We start from the raw sequence: 19,968 nt of genomic DNA, 5'->3' as shown, positions 1-19,968 counted from the left end.
AAAGCTGTGTGAAAACTGGTCTTATTTCCAAAACGCACTGGATTCATTTTCTGCATGTTTTCATGCTTTTCCTCTACTGTGTGGTTGGCACCTAATCCTTCTAAATATATTTCCTTAAAGTGCTTGCAAATAAATCTGTGCTTTGCCTTCTCTGTCACACTGCACAAAAAGAGATGTTTTTATTAATTGGATAATTTATCTCTCTTCTCATTATTTTTTCCTCAAACTCAGCTTGGAAACCAGAACTTAACTGCCAATGTGTTGGAGGTAAACGCTTCACAGACAAATCTGACCAGAAGCCTCTGCCCCATGCCCACCTTCTGGGGTACCTCATAATCCTTTTTCACAAGACGGTGGCTCCAGCCCAGCCTCACTTACCCTGCCACCACCTGCTGATTTGGGGTCTTCACACCTGCAAATACCCCCAAACCTTTTCACACTGTTTTTATAACCACGTCTCCCGGGGCGAGCACTCCTCCTGCTCCTCCAGGGAGTCCTCCTCAGCCACCCCAGATGAACTGCAGATAGCTGACTCTGACACCACTGACCATTCTGAAACACCTTCCCCAACCTTGGGTCAGCAGTCTGCCATGACAGATGGTGTCACCTTAACCACCCCTGCTATCATGCACGGAATTACTCCTCTTTCCTTTGCTCCATCATTTTTTAAACAGATCTCCAAAAGCCAAAAGGACCAGTTTCTTGTCTGCCATCTGATTTTGCACCTGAGCATTTTTATTTGCATAGGTGTTGATTTCATCTAAACCAATCCTGTATCATCTATTAGGGAAAATTCCACTAGAATCATCCTCATAAGCCTATTTTGGGCTGAAAAAGTCAATTATATTCTCCTAATTCATTTTGGAGTCACTTACGTTCACACTGTGTTGCTCTAGTGAGTTGTACAGTGATTTGCCTTAATAAGTTTTCTCAAAAATTTAGATATCCATATAATATGATGATGATTCGATTATAAAGTCTAAATCCTAATTTACTTCAGAGACTCATATGAATGTGCCCTGTGTGAGCAGTTCACATCTCCTTATTCATCACATACATGATTACTCACTGTATGATGTTAATTCTTGCTGCTCCTTCATTAACAGCTACATCTTTTGAACCCATTTGTCCAACAGGAGTAAATAATGTATATAATCTACACTGCAGAAATTTAGCCCTATGAATTTTTTGGAACCATTTTCCCAAGCCATTCCAATACAGAAATTTATGAATATTTATTGTTTTATATAGCAATAATTTGTCTTCCATTTAGATTAAATATAAATATTTTCCATACATATTTATATCATTTACATATGTCTTATTTGACAAGCAGCCCCTAATAAATGATTTATGAATGACTGAAGTGCTTCAAAATTTTATGGTGCAGATTTTCAATTATGTATACTGCATGTATGCCTGAAAGGGATACATATATCCTTGTGGAGCTAATTGTAACTGAACTTACTTTTTTTTTGCAGTGCAATAATAAACGTTTATTGTTTTAGATTCTGTCTTAGGTGGCTTGTTAAGCAGCAATAGCTAACTGATACAAAACCCAACACTATATGAACTTATTTTAAATTGCATATACCTTCTCCATGAGATGGCTTTCCTAATAATCATTTCATATAACAATAAAATATATTCTAAAGTTCTAATAGTAGCATTCAATTAGTAAAATCCTAATTGATTTAACATGATGAAAGACTAAATCTATTTGCAGTGTTTATTTTTTTTTTTAACCCATAGCCATTGTTATTGAAACCATCAATATAGAAGGAAGGGCAGCTTTCCTAAGTTTAGTTACAAAACATGATAGTTTTTAGTTCTCCTACCTTTAATGTTAATTCAAACACATTATAACAATAATATTGAAAATATATTTACAAAGATCAACCAAATTGGATTTGGGCCACGAGGCAAAAATATTATTGAATAATTCATCAAAGGTATATAAGCATTCTGAAGCATTTGGGGAGATCTGTGCATCACACTTATTTGAATGGCCAGTGCTCTAAGTTAGAAGACCCTCAAGACAGAGTTGCTTATGAGAGTAATTTCTGTAACAGCTCAGAGAAGTACTTCATCGTTAAGCACTATCATTGTAATGAAATGCTTACTGACTTTAGGACAGATGTGGCATGGCTAGAAAGTAACAAAATTGGATTAATTCTACATGATTTGAAAACATCTGCTTTAAAGTGAGAAATCATGGAAATGTGAAATTAATTGACTACCTATGTTTCAGGCCTGTACAACAAAAGTTTAATTGTTTTAAAATAAGTAGATTAAGTTCACAAATTATGGTTCTTTATCTGTATGCATATGTGTGCTGTGCGTGTACTATATTCAGCTGTATTTTAACCAAGTGCTCTTGCTAACGTTTTATCTTATTTGCATGCATCTGCACAGTGCCCAGTGCTGCACTGTAGACAGACAGGCAAGCTTAATAGCAGTGAGTTCAACCTCTCTGAACTGAGCTGATTCAATTCAATTTTAATATGTATCTACTGAATATCTACTATGATATTAGCACCAGATTGCATGTTATACAGGAAAAAAAAATGTTTAAAAAGCATATGTATCACAATTTAAAACAGGGATCTTGAAACACCAATGGGGATATGAAAATACTCAGATAAAAAGCTATCAAAACAACAAATTAGTATTACTATAAAGGGCTAAAAAGTGAGATGAGAGCTGGAAGTAGCCAGAGATTTAACACATCTTTCTGATGTTCTGCGAAGTATTTGATTCTTCCAGAATAGATTGCTTCAGGACATATAAATGCAAACAATTATCCTCCTTCTGTTAGTCACCTTGCCCTGGAGACACTGATTCACTAGAGGGTATATATCCATGATTAAACCTGAGAGCCAATCCCTTTCTTCTCATCAAAGAACATTCATTTCAAATCCGACACGCAGAGCAGTATGACAGTGTTCTGACTACTTAAGTCATGACATAGGAACAGATTCACCCTCGTGTTTATTGTAACTGACTCCTATGAGATCTTTGGACATCACTGTTGGCAGAGTGCTGTGCCCAGTGGTCAGCTGCTTCCATTCCCTCATCACCTCCTATGGTCTCTGACATAAAAAGAAAGTGATTTTCAAAGTAAAGGAAAATAGAGAAGACACTGAAAAGAACGTGCCATGCCCTTCTAGACATCAGTTTCAAAGTAAATAAACACTTGACAGCTGATTGCTGTCATGTGAGTGGAAGTCTTTATTGCCAATTAAGGAGTGAGGCGTATAGGGGAATGTGTGCTTTAACAGGATGTCTTTGCACTTTTCTCAGAGCCAGATAACAGTGAATGGAAACTCTGGAGGCACTGTGAGTCCAATGAGTTACTATCAAAGGCCGTTTTCCCCTTCTGCTTACTCGCTACCAGGCTCACTCAATTCAAGCATGATCATGCAGCATGGCCGGTCACTTGGTAAGTCATCTGATTTTCATGACAATTTAAATATAGCAGGTACAAACCACATGAGAAATTTATAAAGCATCCAAATAATTTTTGGAAAAGGAAGAAGAAATATGCAACACTGCATTTTTTTAATGAGCCTATCCTAGGGGAGGAATTAAAGGCAGAGGATTCAACACTGGAGAAAATAGACACCCAGCTATTCCAAGACAATGACTGCATCTATGTCTGTGTGTGGAGAAGGCTATTAGATATTTGGGGTGATGGCGTAGAAAGACAGAGATGGCCATTTAGGGAGAAGCGAGTGCACATACAGCAGGAGAACTTTCCATGAGGGATAGATACCATCTGTGTTTGAGACAGCCCTTTCTTTCATGGAAAAGCTTTCATTATAGAACTGTTTAGCAATTAAAACAGCCTAACAAGGGGACAGGCGCCTCACAGAGTAGTAAACTGCTGTTGGAACCGAGACCAGAAGACCATCAGACGGGGGTGTGAGTTCCTTTAAATGATTCCAGAATTTTATAGGAAGTTATTTCTAAATCTTTGGGGAATTAAGTCAAAGATAGAGCTCTCCTCCAGAAAAAGAAATGAACATTAGAACAGCCACATAAATATTAAGACATAATTTCATGGGGCTAATGAACTCTTTAGAGCCTCCTGGAAAAGAAGCTGTGCTATGTAATTCTAGAAACATTTTTATGCAGCAAACTATGTTAGGACAACTTAGAAGATAATGTAATAAGTATTTCTTGGCTTTTAAAAGGGTAAAGAAAAAACCCCAAACATTGGGAAACTGACCGAATCAAACCATCATCTGAATTGAAGCTGAAAAAGGTTTCATGCTTAGCAACCGGAAAGCCTCCAGGACAGCTGGAAACAGGGAACCCGGCAGAGGGCCATGTGACTTCAACCTACCTCTCAGAAAAGCAGGAGACCAATCCTCTGGACACCACCAAGCAGCAAAGAGAAAGGAACTAGACAGGGCTTTAACTCCCATGTCTTCATTGACAGTAGACAGCATCTTCTCACCCCTGACACTGTATTGAAAGAAAATGAGGGTATTAATTTACCCAGGAACACCCAGCCTATGGATTATGCAACTCAAACTTTTGTGGCCAACAAAAGCTCTCTAATTATAAGACTTACATGGAGCCATGAGACTCATTAAGCAGAAGTCTAAATATACTTGCTCATTCTCTAAGGCTGCTCCTGGGATCATCTGTGAATCTTATAATGATGTCCTTTTAGAGTATAAGAAAGTAGAATGTCTTTGTGCCAAAACACTGCCCTTATATAAGCAATCTGTGGTGTAGTATTATAATAGGAGTCTGTTATATTTAGATTCTTTATGGAGCTATGCATGAACACATATCTATAGTAAAATTCTACAAATTACTCTTGCCATAATATTTTCCCAAATAATTATTATCAAAATTAGACTCTCCTCTTTATCTTTCTTAATGAACACAGTTTTGTCCCTCCCACTCCAACAAATAAAATATATAAATACTTGATAATGGACAGATTTTTATATTAGAACATATCAATGGGTCGATTTTACATATAAACTATACTACACAGAAAAAAATTCTGTAGATAAATATTGAACAAATTCTGCCTAGAGGAACTATTCTGCCCTAAAGGAACTTTATACAGTTGAGGACAAAAAGATTGAAAATGAGAGTTAGTAACCATATAAGAGCACAATAAAATAAAAGGCTAACTTGTATTATGTAAGCTATTAGTTCATAGAATCTTAGGAATCACATATTAAGACAGAGTTAACACCGATGGTGATTGCAGCCATGAAATTAAAAGGTGCTTACTCCTTGGAAGAAAAGTTATGACCAACCTAGATAGCATATTCAAAAGCAGAGACATTACTTTACCAACAAAGGTCTGTCTAGTCAAGGCTATGGTTTTTCCTGTGGTCATGTATGGATGCAAAAGTTGTACTGTGAAGAAAGCTGAGTGCTGAAGAATTGATGCTTTTGAACTGTGGTGTTGGAGAAGACTCTTGAGAGTCCCTGGGACTGCAAGGAGATCCAACCAGTCCATTCTAAAGGAGATCAGCCCTGGGTGTTCTTTGGAAGGAATGATGCTAGCTGAAACTCCAGTACTTTGGCCACTTCATGCGAAGAGTTGACTCATTGGAAAAGACTCTGATGCTGGGAGGGATTGGGGGCAGGAGGAAAAGGGGAAGACAGAGGATGAGATGGCTGGATGCCATCACTGACTCGATGGATGTGACTTTGAGTGAACTCCGGGAGATGGTGATGGACAGGGAGGCCTGGAGTGCTGAGATTCATGGGGTCACAAAGAGTCGGACACGACTGAGTGACTGAACTGAACACCGTTTAGACTGGGACTTTGCACATACTCAGTGCTCAAAAAATATTTGATAGAAATACTAGCATCGTGGTGTCCACTCAAATCCTTTCCATAATTAAATGCAAAATCAGAGTCAAGTATCACTTTGCATCTTAATTTGGAGTTGCTTGGGAAAGATATTACTTTTATATACAATAGCACATAATGCAGTTTTATTCTTAGCCTTATTTATCCTTCATCATGAATTGAAATGGACTGAAAAAGCCTTTCTGTTGCAAACTAAAACATAATCGGAGTATAGAAGTTATAAATGTTACAATGGATTTTAGTTTGAAGAGGTCTTATCTTTATTTATCCTTATAATGATGAGTCAATTTTTAAAAATATCTTATGAAGTTCTGCTACAAAACAGTCATATCTTTTTAGATTTTTTTTAGATCTGCTATATCTATATCTATACTTATATGTAATCAATGACTGCTACCCTGACATAAAGACTTCCTTATCCACATAAAAAAAAAAAAAAAAAAAGACCCAAGTTACATGAGTAACAGACCTGCAAAACCATGGCTGAGAGTCATACTTGGTCAGCAAAATTTTGAAATTTACTGTAGAAAAACAGAAAGTATATCATCAATTGTACTAAATAAATGATAATAATGTATAAATACCCAGGTACTATAAGTGGAATATATAGTACACCTATGTCCTCTTTGTTTCTTACAAAAGTACACCAAAAGTTAACAAAGATGGCTTGAAAATAAGAATGTGATAAATCTCAGCCACACTGTATGCTTATGGCAACTTTCACATCCCAGGGGTGAGAAGTCATGGTTTTTGCTTCTTTAAAGTAAAAACAAAGCTATTCTGGCCATCATAGAGTCTTAGATAAAAATTAATACTAATAGCTTATGATCATTTCTTTAACCATATGCCTTAACATCCAAGTATACGTTTGGATGTGAAGATTTCCTGATGTGATTAGGAAGTCATCATCACTAGACCCACCAGAAAAATCTCAAAAGCACTTTCTTAACACAGTGGTGGCCACACGGCCACATGGTCTTTCAACAAATACTATTCTTCCCTTAACCCCTGTCACTGAATGATGAAGATCTTGTTTTCAGAGGTCCGAACAGTATATACCTACATGTTAACAAAGAGTGGCTCAAATTTAAGATAAAGGAGTTAAAAGAAATAGTGATGGAAATACACTCTGTATTTATTTATAGATATAATACGGAGCTTCCCTGGTAGCTCAGCTGGTAAAGAACTGCCTGCAATGCAGGAGACCTCAGTTCTATTCCTGGGTCAGGAAGATCCCCTGGAGAAGGGATAGGGTACCCATTCCAGAATTCTTGGGCTTCCCTGGTGGCTCAGATGGTAAAGAATCTGCCTGCAAAGCAGGAGACCTGGGTTCGATCCCTGAGTTGGGAAGATCCCCTGGAGGAATGCATGGCAACCCACTCTGGTATTCTTGCCTGAAGAATCCTCATGGACAAAGGAGCCTGGTTCAATATATACCTACATGTTAAAAATGAGTGACTCAAATTTAAGATAAATGAGCTAGAAGATATACTGATGCAAATACACTCTATATTTATTTATAAATGTAGTATTACATGTGTGTTATTGGCTCAGTCATGCCTGACTCTTTGCAAGCCCATGGACTGTAGCCCACCAGCCTCCTCTAGCCATGGGATTTTCCAGGCAAGAATAATGTAGTGAATTGCCATTCTCTTCTCCAGGGGATTTCCCTACCCAAAGATCAAACCTGGGCCTCCTGCATTACAGGCAGGTTCTTTACTGTCTGAGCCACCAGGGAAGCACATAGTATTACATATTTATGCATAATTAATCACATATAACTATGTAATTACAGATAATTATAATATACTGTATTATAGTAGGCATGAATATGAGGCTTCATTACTCTGATTCCCTGTGCATCAACTATATTTCACATCTTCTCTGCAGATTCCTCGGAGGCATACCCCCAGCATGCTCAGTCTCTGGACGGCAGCGTGGGCAGCTCGGTACCACTGTACAGGTCCTCCGAGGAGGAAAAGAGAGTGACAGTCATCAAGGCACCCCACTACCCAGGGATCGGGCCAGTGGATGAATCCGGAATCCCCACGGCAATCAGAACGGTAGGAAATGCCAGTGCCCGCTTTGCTCCGGGGCTGTGCAAATCTCCACAAAGGATGGATTGTCGGTGGCTTTGTGCATTCCTACACTCTTATATAATGAGGATTGCCCTCTGTGCCATCTGAGTTCTCATGAATATTATGCTGTGTGCAGCAGAGAAAAGGAACTGTCCATTGAAGATAATGGCCCAATCTGTTTCTCTATTTCAATTTAAAAAGCACGAAAATTGTGATTCTGTGAGATGATAGAAGTAAGCTTTGTTTGCCTTCACCTTTTACCAAGGAGTGTTAAGGCAACAGAGAGAGAAGAGAGAAGGGAGAATTAAATGTGAATTCTTTGGCTACACTGAATTCCCACGTGCACAGCAAATAAGCCAGTGATTTGTGTCTGGAGATGGATGTGCCTTACTGCCAGGAGATTGGGAGCCCTGGATTGGGAGTTGAGAAGCCTGATGATTGGAGGGAAGGGAGTTCATGTCAGAGAAAGGAAAAGCTGTCCGAGGAAAATACACATCACATTTGAGTGTCCCTCGTCGGCTGTGCCTGCCGAGAGCTCTCCGGGGCGATCAGTGGAAGTGTTTGGGTTGGGTTTTTTTTTTTTTTCCTCCAGTCTGTAAACTCTGCCAGACCATTGCTCAGTGCGTCAGGGCAGCCCCTTCTGGCAAAGTTCAGCAGCGGCAGAGGCCGAGCTCGGGCAGGCAGCTGCTTGCTGAGCCAGTCCACTTGGAGAGGAGGTTTGTGCTAGCCTGCGGGGAAGAAGACCGGGCGCCAGGATGAGAGCCGCAGCACCTCTGCAGGTGAAACTGGGGGGCGGGGAGGGACCGCAGCGCCATCTGCATACACGGGTCCGCATACCTGGCTGGGAGGTTGCGGAGGGCTCCTGGTTTGGAATGCAAACCTGCCTGCTGGGCCAAAGACGAGAGTGCAGAGAGGAAAAGACGGGCATTAGATTAGAAAAAGATCTGGGGCAATTGGAATCTGCTCAAAATGAACGAGAGAGTGAGGGTGGGTGAGGTTCTTCTCTTCTTGAATTTGCATTTATTATATGGATCCCACGATCTGAGAGAAGAGTTAAAAAGTGATTATTCCAAGCATCTGTATTAGAAAGGGAAGCCAGAAGGTAAGTCTGTAGAGTCATTGCTAGGGCTTTAGACTCATGAGATTCTGGGAATGTTGAATGTGGCTAATTATAAAGACCTAAAAAAATCTATGTTGGCACCAATGGTTGTCATATTTAAGTGACAGGAAAAGTTTGCGATCGGACAAACACTTTTAATCTTACAGTGACTGCATGTTTCTGGTGGTGGCGCTTCCTTGTATATTTCTTTTTTAAGGTTTCCCAAATACTTTAATTAGAATGTTTTTCCCCTAATAGAGTAGGGATACAGTGTCAGACTGGTACAGTGTCACTGGTTTTGTTAAATTGACCCTTGAAACATAATAGTTACACAAATTAGAGATTCCTGATTCTGCACAGTTATATAGACTCTCTTATTTTATCTGAGACCTCTAGGTGTGTTTTTAAGTCAGTACACTGCAAAGTTAGAACTGTTTTTATCCATTAGATATAATTTTCTTAAATAACAAGGCCTTGCTTTTCACATTTTAAAAGGAAAAAACCGAGATGTTAGAGATGGTTAATGAAAAGTCAAAAAATATTAAAAATCTTATATTGTGTTTTATCTACTGCCAAATGGAAAGCATGTTTAGATATGCATAAACAAACGCATATACTAGACATTCAATGCAAGCTTCCCTTCTATAAAACAGAAAATAAAATATAAGCAACTCAGAAGTTCCTTATAAGGAACCAGCATTTTTATGTACAGCCAGGCTCCTCTGTAGACGTTTCAAAGTTTACAAAAAAGGTACAGGTCTGAAGACTCATTCACATTTCTTATTTGTCAGCCCCGCACAGCACATCCCCAAGTATAGCTGTGTTTATAAATGTGGAGTCAGGCCATCTCGGAGCCACAGCAGGCCAAGAATCTCCAAGGCTGTTTTCCCTTCTCATCCGCATAGAAAGCAATGATTATCTGACTTACATTACTTCACATGGGCTTTCTGCTCAGGGTGCACACCAAAGGCAGTGCTGTGTCAGTGTACCATTTTATAGTCTCACGGTCTCAGTTAGACAGTTTAGACTGTAGGCTCATTTTAGACATATTCTAGGTATGCTGCTGCTGCTGCTGCTGCTAAGTCGCTTCAGTCGTGTCCGACTCTGTGCGACCCCATAGACGGCAGCCCACCAGGCTCCCCCACCCCTGGGATTCTCCAGGCAAGAACACTGGAGTGGGTTGCCATTGCCTTCTCCAAGGTGTTGTGCTAGGTCCCTTTATACACATTGTCTCTCTCGATTTCCATAGACCAAGGACACAGAATTTTGTAAAGTCACCTAGAAACTCTAGAAAGCCAAGAGTTAAACAAACGCACCTTTGAGCTATTTGCAGGAAGGGGAGCAGCTCCCCAGACTGCCCTCTCTCATGTGACCTGGGACGTCTGTGCCAGCCTTTTACTGCCATCCTTAACGACAACAACAAAACCCGCTGGGGTCCAGCTCCCACGAGACTGTGTAATTAAGGCCAACTAGTTAAGTGAAATACAAGATTCTTTTCTTCTACCTCAAATATAACACCAGTAGAGCCTTTTCAAAGCTGGAAAGGGGCAAAAACAGAACAGAACAATGAACACTGGTGGGTAGAAAATACGTGTCTTTCCCCTTTTTGGAAATCTCTGCCTGATAAATCAATGTAGAATTCTGATGTTTTGTAAACTAGAGGAATATAAATTTTCAGGTTTATTCAGCCAAGTTAGAGAAAACAACCAAAGAGTGATTTACTAATAGCTACTGTCAATGCAAAACCATTTTGAAGAACACATAAGACAGTAAACTTTTCAAATTCAAGTAGACTTCTGTTTACTTAATCTCACCATTTGCTGTAACAACCTACATGAGGACATATATAAAAGGAACTTTAAATGCTTAGAGGACTTCTTTGAGAAAGAGATGGAGAGGTTAAGTGTTCCCATTTACCAGGTTCATATTCCTCTTTGTCAACCAACTTGGGCATTTCCTGGTATCTCAGTGCTCACCATATAAAGCTAGCAGATGGCACAACGAAGATCCTGCCTGATATGTGCCCTCTAGCAAGTGAAGGGAAAAAAAAAATCCCGTCTGTCAGGATACCTTGCCATATACAGTGATATAACTCACTTATTCAGCTTCCCCATTGCCATCGGTGGTGTTCAGGTATGGCTGGGAAACATGTTTACACAGTGTTATTTCTTATTTTTTATTGCTAAAGACTACAGAGGAATCAAAGCTTAATAAAAAAAAAAGAAATCCATCTTTTATGAAACTAAATGTCCCTTAAAAATACAAGTTCAGCTACTTTGTTTAAACAAGCAAATAACAGCTAGACTTTGCTTTGTCACTTCCTCCCCCACCAGCTCCCACCATTTGAGTATAAGTCCACCCAATATTTCCACTGTAAAAAGAGGCTAAAATGAATGAAGAAGCGATTTCCAACAAAGTCAGGTAGCCCTTGATGGTACTCTATTTGTCGTGATTATCAGAATCAGATATTCTTAGCAAAAGAAATTTAGATATAGGACAAACTCTCAGTTTCCAGAAGAAAAACACAATGTCCACACTGGAGAGAAAAATCAGGATACAAAATGTACACCAAAGCTCAGTGTAACAAACACATGATTACTTTTATGGCTGTCCTAACAGAATATTTTGTATGAAGAGAACCATCTAAAAAAATGGTATATTTAGTTACTATAGACAGAACAGTCATGTTTCTTACCGGAATAACCCTGGAAGAGCTGAGGTGAACAGCTTGCCAAGCAAAATCTTGATTATGATTATAAGGCATATGCACCCATTTACAGGTATACTATTAGGCAGACTTCCATCCAAAAACCTAGGTCATCCATTCTTTTATTCTGTAAATATTTGAGATTTTCTACTATTATGGCTTATGGAACATTTCTTATATTCTAGCCACTGTTTTAGATCTTTTTGCATACACTGTCTCTTTTATTTTCCATAACAATTCTATGATGTGGATATAATTATTTCATCTTAGAGAAAACTGAGGCTCTAAAAGGTTACCTCACTCGCCCAAATTCACATTGCTGGGAAATATTAAACAGTAATTAAAGGAACCAAGAATTGAATCTAGGTTGATCTGACATTAATCTCAGCTTTCCAATGTAGCCTACTGTTTACATTATGTCAAAAGCAGAGTGGATAAGAAGCTTCTGCTTTTAAGGAACTTGCAGTTTAGCACAGCAAATTCTGCCAACATTTTATTATTATGTTAAAGGAGTTTTGAAGCAATAGCTAAATTTTTGGACTTGCTCCAGGACACTAAATTATTTACTATATTCAGTATTTTATTAACTTACACTAGTAAATATCAAATTTTTATTTCTCTAATTCTAAGCCAATGATCAGAATACAGTTTGCATCCAAAATATTGCCCAGTTAATTTTAAAAATAATGTATTGAATAGTATACTAACAAGTTTTTATGGATAATGATAATTATCACCAAAAGGAGTGCAACAAAAAACTATAACTATGAACTATAATTACAAAACTATAGCTTTGATTCAACTTGTTGTTGTTCAGTCACTAAGTTGGGTCCAACTCTTTGTAACCCTGTGAACTGCAGCACACCAGGCTTTCCTGTCCTTCACTGTCTCTCAGAATTTGCTCAGTTTAGCTAATTTTATATAAATAAGCTTGTGGAAATATCAACTACCCAGGCTTGGGCACAACTGTGATCTGGAAAAAAACCATAGCATATAATATTCCAGCTCATCCTAAACTCAAACAAGGGGTAATATGCTTACAAACTGTGGGTCGGTTCAGTTCAGTCACTCAGTCGTGTCCGACTCTTTGCGACCCCATGAGTCGCAGCACGCCAGGCCTCCCTGTCCATCACCAACTCCCGGAGTCCACCCAAACCCATGTCCATTGAGTCAGTGATGCCATCCAACCATCTCATCCTCTGTTGTTCCCTTTTCTCCTGCACTCAATCTTTCCCAGCATCAGGGTCTTTTCCAGTGAGTCAGCTCTTCACATGAGGTGGCCAAAGTATTGGAGTTTCAGCTTCAACATCAGTCCTTCCAATGAACACCCAGGACTGATCTCCTTTAGGATGGACTGGTTGGATCTCCTTGCAGTCCAAGGGACTCTCAAGAATCTTCTCCAACACCACAGTTCAAAAGCATCATTTCTTCAGCACTCTGCTTTCTTTATGGTCCAACTCTCACATCCATACATGACCACAGGAAAAACCATAGCCTTGACTAGACAGACCTTTGTTGGCAAAGTAATGTCTCTGCTTTTTAATATGCTGTCTAGTGATATCAGCTTATTGACCAGAGATGTATTAATACATCCTTTGTTACCCAAACAGTATTGACCTGAGTGTTTCAATATTTACTTACATAACAAATCACCAGCCACAGGTGTTAGTTTCTACAAAAATCCCCTGGTCAGTAATGTGATACTGTCATCATGAAATAATAAAGAGAAAATTGTATTACAGAACCGAATCTGCTATGAAAAAGGATAAAATATAGAAAGCGGAACAACATCTATTTGTGACCAGTTTTGTAACTTTGGGACATTTTCTTTTACAGACCGTTGACAGACCGAAGGACTGGTACAAGACCATGTTTAAGCAAATCCACATGGTACACAAGCCGGGTATGTAGTTCTGTTTTCTGATCAGGTCTTTGTGGGTGGAAGAATAAGTACTCTTCTGTGCAGTTTTGTTTCACACAAAATGTCAAGACTCTAGCAAACTTCATGGCCCTCCCTTCTTTTCAACACTCCTCCTTACTCTTAGTGTTAAGTGTTAGTCACTCAGTCTTGTCCAATTCTTTGTGACCCCATTGACTGGAGCCTGCCATGTTCCTCTGTCTATGGAATTCTCCAGGCAAGAATACTGGAGTGGGTTACCATTTTCTTCTCCAGAGGATCTTCCCGACCTAGGGATCAAACCTGGGGTCTCCTGCATTGCAAGCAGATTCCTTACCGTCTGAGCCACCAGGGAAGCCCTTATTCTTAGATCACCCCTCAATTCCCAGACACCTGTGCTTCTTCTTCACCCCTGAGCTGCCAGAAAGCCTCTTAGAAGATGACCCTCAAGGAGTACCAGAGGTTCTGGCCTTATCCATTCATCCTTCCCTGTTCACAGTATAAACAAGCCTGGCTATTGTCTGCTTAAACAGACTCATGATTCCTCTGTCCTCACAGATCCAACCTGTGTCAAGAGAGTGGGCCATAGCTGAGTCTCACCAAGTTGATAAGAGATCTTTAAAGCACTTACTAAAGGAAATTCATGATCCAGAACAGGTGGAAAGGGGGGGAAAGGACTGACGTCCATATGCTGTGAAGTGGGCAGCAGAGCAAAGCTGTTACAGCCCAGAGAAGTCAATTTGCAGAGGGCCAGCAAAACAAACCAAAACGTAATATTTGAACATTTTAAACTGGCATTATGAACTAGGCAAACCGTGTTAGCTTTCTAACAGATCTGTTGTTTCCCTGAAGTTCTGCCATCTCAATAGGATGTGGTGACCGAATCTGTATTACCATAATATTTATGTTTCATTTTCTAGATGATGACACAGACATGTATAATACTCCTTATACATATAATGCAGGTAGGCTGGTTTCCTTGCTTGCCATGAATACACTGTGCCTTGCCATGCGTGGAAGAACTTCCCACTTTTTTTTTAACCACTCTGAGTGCACGATTTCAGTTTCTACAATTAGGAAGATGCTTTTGTGCATGTGTCTCTCTCTTTCTTTTCTCAGCATGTGTAACAAAAAAAAGTGGATCTTTTCTCATGCAAATGAGAACTAATACTATTTTATCGGCTTCTTCCCCACTGTTAGTTTATTCTCAGCTTCAGGAATGTTTAACCAAAATATGAAGGACAGCAGGGAAGAACCTACTGTAATAGGGGTACAAAGTAAGATAAAGGTCTCCTTTTATCAGTAAAGAATCCTTACAATTGCGTCAGATCTTTCAGATTACACTTCACTATAAAACAAGTCAAGCAAAGTATTTTGTGACCCTGTCCATGCTTTTGCTCCAAATGCAACCATTCATAGAAAGCTTTTTAAAAATCCCAGTTTGCCAGACCACTCTTCTGACTCAGTTGCCAGTGGTCATGATGGAACGGCTTCAGCCCTGGGCGTTTCCACTAGTGTTTCTGTGAGCTGGTGTCTTGGGAATGGCTGCAGGCTAGAATGAGGGGCCCCTAAAAAATGTTTCTGATTACAGCTGTCTTCTAAATATCACATCGGGGGATCCTGCACAGGGCCTCCAGTTACTTGCCAGTTCCGGGCTCAGGACTACAGCACAGTGTCTGTATTCCCCTCTTATAGCAGGCTTGGGGGCCTACGTCCCCTTTGGCAGCTGCGGCCTCCTCTCCCTGGGTCAGCCTGGCCCCTGAACTAGATGAGGTTGCCCTCTCTGTGACACTTGAAGGCCAGCACTTGGGCCTTTTTAACTGTTGAGGATTTTGCTACTAGCATCCAAGGACAAATAGAGAAAAAAAAAATACAAGCAGAACAAGCTCAACAAGCTGCAAGAATCTGGCTTTCAGCCCTCACTCCTCTAGATGATAACAGGCGACCGCCTAAGAGTCCCTCAACTTTTATATACTGGTCAGAGGTACTCCCAACTCCCCTCTTGGGTTTAGCCTGTTAAAATGCAAAACCCAAATGAGAAAATTTCAAAGATCTTATTGACTTTATATGACAATTCATGAATCAGGTGGCATTCAATCTAGCAGACAGAAAGGACCTCCTAGGAGCTGAACACAAGGAAAGAATTTAAATAGGCAGAGGGAAGCAGGAACAAGAAGTCATACCAAGGAGAAAAGCCAGCACGTTGCTAGAAGGTCACTCTCCTTGAGGGGAGGGTAGAGGTCTGTCAGGCAGAGTGTCTAACTCATGCTGACCAGGCAATTTCTGATGGACTGGTTTAAGATTCTGTTTCTGGGAGAGTCAAAACTGTAACTAAGTTAAGTCTCGGTTTCATGACGTGGGGCTTAGCATGAGTGACTCCATTTTGGGTCTGTTTTGTTCTTAAAAAGCACTGTGGAACTGAAGCAAAACAAAGTGTAGAGACTGTATCTTATTTGTCATAGCCAATGTGCATGGGCTTCCAAGAGAAGCAGAGGAGTGAAATTAGTAATAGCTCAAAAGACTGAGGTGGCAGGAAATTCAGAATTTTTATAATTATTTTTCATACTGAGGTTTGCATCCATGAATAATTAACAAATTGAACAGCAGTTACCTATCAACTCACAGAGCCCTTTAGAGAGCTTTACCATTTAATCCGTAGACAAAGCAACTCTAGTCAGTCTCTTCCCCTTTTACTAACCTTGTATGGTGCTGTTCTATGCTTTGCACTTTCTGCCTCTTTTTTTCCTCTGCTATCTCCACAACCTCTTCCCCTACCAGCCCAAACCGATCCTTCAGGGCTCACTCTAGTGCCCTAGGTTTTTTATATCTTCTCCAACTATCAACCATCTTCTAAAATCTTAATTCCTAATATAAGTTTCCGCATGTGGCCTTTATCATATGTAACCAATTATTTTCAATCATAATTCTAATCATGTCTCTTTTCCAGAGATGTACTATGAGCTTATTGAGGGTTTAAGTTTCCTTATGCCTTGCACAGCATGTAGATAACTTGCTCAATATTTTATATGATTGTAATTAACATGTCAATTACTATATACAAATCAAAGCTTCTAAAGTAACAGAAGATAATTGGAAACGTGTTATTAGTTTACATTATCCTGGAGCAAATTTGCTAAGTATCTGTAAGTCTGTTTCTAGTACCAGTCTGAATTATTACTAATTCCATAATAATTGATGAGGATTCACTGTAACCAATGCTTGTGCCTATAGTACATTAATGAATTAATAATGATTAATAGTATTAATCAAGAGCATATCATTCAATGCATGCATTATGAGTATGTTTACCGATAATAATCTTGGTAAAATCATGGGATATTTTGTAAATAAATAGAAGAATTTTTATTTATTACAAATAGTTTAATGCACTTTAAAAGCGTTACTTGTCTCTGTTCTTTTCTTGTTCTGCCCTGCTGTGCTTCCCGACAGGCCTATACAACTCGCCCTACAGTACCCAGTCACATCCTGCTGCCAAGACCCAGACCTACAGACCGCTCTCCAAGAGCCACTCAGACAACGGCACCAATGCGTTTAAGGATGCTTCGTCCCCCGTCCCTCCCCCGCCCATTCCTCCTCCGGTTCCACCATTTCGAGCAAGAGATCGGTCTTCAACAGAAAAGTAAGGCTTTCCCCCTCAAAGTGCCCAACAGTGAGTTTAGGATAAAACTAATTCCACACGGCATTCAGCAGAAGAATCGGTGCTTACCTTACGAGATAGTTTGTGTATAACCTTCTACATATCATCTTATTAATCAGTAAAGGTGCCATGGTGACCTCCTCTATCAAGAGTGCAGCAAACACTTGCCTCATAATATCCTAGTCACCTTAGTTAGACTTGAAGTAACTGAGCGCCATCTCCACTCTTTGATCAATAAATGCATATGACAAACAGAAATAATGGACACCCACTCCCTTTGGCATAGCAGGTCAGAGACTATGCAGTTAAATTTCAGGTTCCCCAAACTGTTAGGACTATTAATGATTTAAAATTTCCCCTCTGATATCCAAAAGTACAGAAAAGGTTATTCATAAGTAAGGCATTAGTTAACAGGTGTCCACCTATGACTCATTTCTACACACTAATTTTAATTTCCCCACTGAAATAATTTATAGAAACTATTCAAACAAAAATAAAAATTTATAAACACACTTTTATTGTGCCATTTTTATTAGGATGATGACTAATAGCCCTACTTATAGGTAACCTTCATTGAGACCTCACTACGAGCACTCATCTAAGTACTTTTCCTGTATAATATCACTTAATTCTGAACACAACCCAATGAGACATGCTCTATTTTAAACCTATTTTAGAGAGGAAAAAAAACTGTAGTTTCAAAAATCAAAGTAAGTTGCTCAACTCATGCAGCTAGTATGTCCAAGCCAGACTCACACTTGGCTCTGACTAAAGTCACAGCTCATTCCATACTAGCAATAATAAATAAAAATGTAATGATTATTTAGTATTAATGTGGTTATTAAGCATCCATCTAACTGACCCATTCCAGAAATTATATTCAACACCCTGCTGTACCATGAAGAGTAACTGACGATCAAATAGGTTACAAGACAGCACAAAGACAAGATATACATTATATGTGAAGAGATTCGACTTTAATGCCATCTCTTCATGATTATTATATGTTTACAGGTATGATATCTTAAATTTGAGAAATAATAGTCTAGACACAAAACAGTATCTCTACCATAAAGAACCAAGATTAACTCAGACTTAAATGTATTATTTGTCCTATATGTCTAATAAAAATTAATCTTTCCTTAAGAAACATGGTAATCCCTTAACATTTTCTAGAATGCTTTCTTCTCTGCCGAATAGTGCTCATCAATTTACTAGAAAGCCAGGACCTGCTTTCCCCTAGCTCTCCTGTCTTGAAGAATATGAGTGTCTCCAACCTCGCACAGAGTCAGAATTTCATCCTGTTCCATGGGCCAGAACTGCCCCCATCTATAGGCAGAAAATTCTTCTTTCTCAAAAGTGATCCTCCCAAAGGAAGCCTTCTTCAGCCTCAGCTACCTAGAAGAGTTTTACTTTTGAAGTCCCTCTTTGACTGCCTCTTGAAGGATGTTAGTTCAGGAAAAAGAGCTGACTCCAAGGTCTCCTATGCACAGAATAGATGCCAGGCTCTGGTTTCTCAAGGGTAAAACCATGGAGGGTCTAGCCTGTCACACAATTTGCTCCTACGGACAGCAACCCAAGTGAAACTTTTGCACTTTTTGCAGACAAACTACGATGCCATTTGCAAGATAAACAAGATCAAACACGACGTGTACATTACTCCCTGTCACTTCAGATCAAGGACGCCAGGTCACAGAGTGATGGGATAAACTCACAGGACTTAATGGCGGGTAGCCGCCACTTACTCTAAACACAAACATACACAGCTGCTATTTGTGACCCCAGGGTTCACTAGCACATCACTGTCTGCATATCTATTGCACAGACCCCTCGTGTAACGTACTGAACCAGCAGGAGGCACATCCTTGTAGGAAAAAAAACAGAGGAACATACAACATGAAAACAAAGAAATGGCTTTCTTTAAATCATTTATGTAAAACAGAACATACATGTGCTTTTTTTTTTTCAGCATAACATTTTATCCTGAGACACTTTTAAAAAGTCTGTATCATAATTAACTTTGAAAACAGATATTCAGTGGTTTTATCCATGGCTTTAAGCATAGAGAATGATTTTAATGTGTAACTTGTTGTTGATTTCTAGGCATGACTGGGATCCTCCAGACAGAAAAGTAGACACAAGGAAATTTCGTTCTGAGCCGAGGAGTATTTTTGAATATGAACCTGGGAAGTCCTCCATTCTGCAGCATGAGAGACCAGTAAGCACTTGTCATTAAACAGAATGCCAGTTCTCTAGGCTTCCTGGGTTCCCAAATAAACCTGAACTTCATATTGTTTAGCAATTTTTATCACCAAGGTAATTTATTTAGTTGGCATTATTAAAAAATCATGCTTGTTGTACATCATGACTTGTGCATCTTATCTCAGAATCAAAGATGCACTCACTATTATACTGTCCCTACCCACCAAATATAGGACTCATTGGCATGGAACTATAACTATGCCTAATCATGATCCTGAATTTAATTTTTTTTTAAAGTAAAAGAACACTCAAATGCTGCACTAAATTGCCCATCTACATTGCCAGTGAGAACAATCATTCCTGGACCTCTCTGATACAAAGGGATCAAGCAGTTCCATCCCTTCATTTCCATTATTGGTTTCTTAATATTTCTTTGACTTCAAGGGAAATTTTCCAAATGCCCGTTTTTATAACAA

At 39.3% G+C, this 19,968-nt stretch overlaps 2 protein-coding genes across 16 annotated transcripts in view; one reads left to right on the top strand and one right to left on the bottom strand.

The window, feature by feature from the left end:
* The window catches only part of SORBS2 (sorbin and SH3 domain containing 2), a 211,773-nt gene that overhangs the window by 130,216 nt on the left and 61,589 nt on the right, over nt 1-19,968 (top strand). For 10 of the 15 annotated variants that reach the window (XM_019953352.2, XM_070781555.1, XM_070781554.1 and 7 more), the window contains 6 exons: nt 3,304-3,442; nt 7,742-7,914; nt 13,572-13,638; nt 14,553-14,597; nt 17,083-17,272; nt 19,394-19,508. In XM_019953352.2, coding sequence (XP_019808911.2) covers nt 3,304-3,442; nt 7,742-7,914; nt 13,572-13,638; nt 14,553-14,597; nt 17,083-17,272; nt 19,394-19,508 — 729 coding nt within the window. Of the gene's footprint in view, nt 1-3,303; nt 3,443-7,741; nt 7,915-7,951; nt 8,709-13,571; nt 13,639-14,552; nt 14,598-17,082; nt 17,273-19,393; nt 19,509-19,968 lie in introns of those variants that run through there. The other 5 variants (XM_019953350.2, XM_070781561.1, XM_070781562.1 and 2 more) reach the window with 5 other exon arrangements.
* Nucleotides 1-19,968, bottom strand: part of TLR3 (toll like receptor 3) — a 373,039-nt gene that overhangs the window by 317,639 nt on the left and 35,432 nt on the right. Inside the window, exon 2 of the mRNA XM_070781564.1 lies at nt 4,349-4,470. The gene's annotated coding sequence lies outside the window, so the exon portion shown is untranslated. The remainder of the gene's footprint in view (nt 1-4,348; nt 4,471-19,968) is intronic.

The sequence above is a fragment of the Bos indicus genome, chromosome 27, assembly GCF_029378745.1.
Source record: "Bos indicus isolate NIAB-ARS_2022 breed Sahiwal x Tharparkar chromosome 27, NIAB-ARS_B.indTharparkar_mat_pri_1.0, whole genome shotgun sequence".
Taxonomy (NCBI): domain Eukaryota; kingdom Metazoa; phylum Chordata; class Mammalia; order Artiodactyla; family Bovidae; genus Bos; species Bos indicus.
Note: the sequence above shows the minus strand (reverse complement) of the source record. Positions and strands in the feature narration are given on the sequence as shown.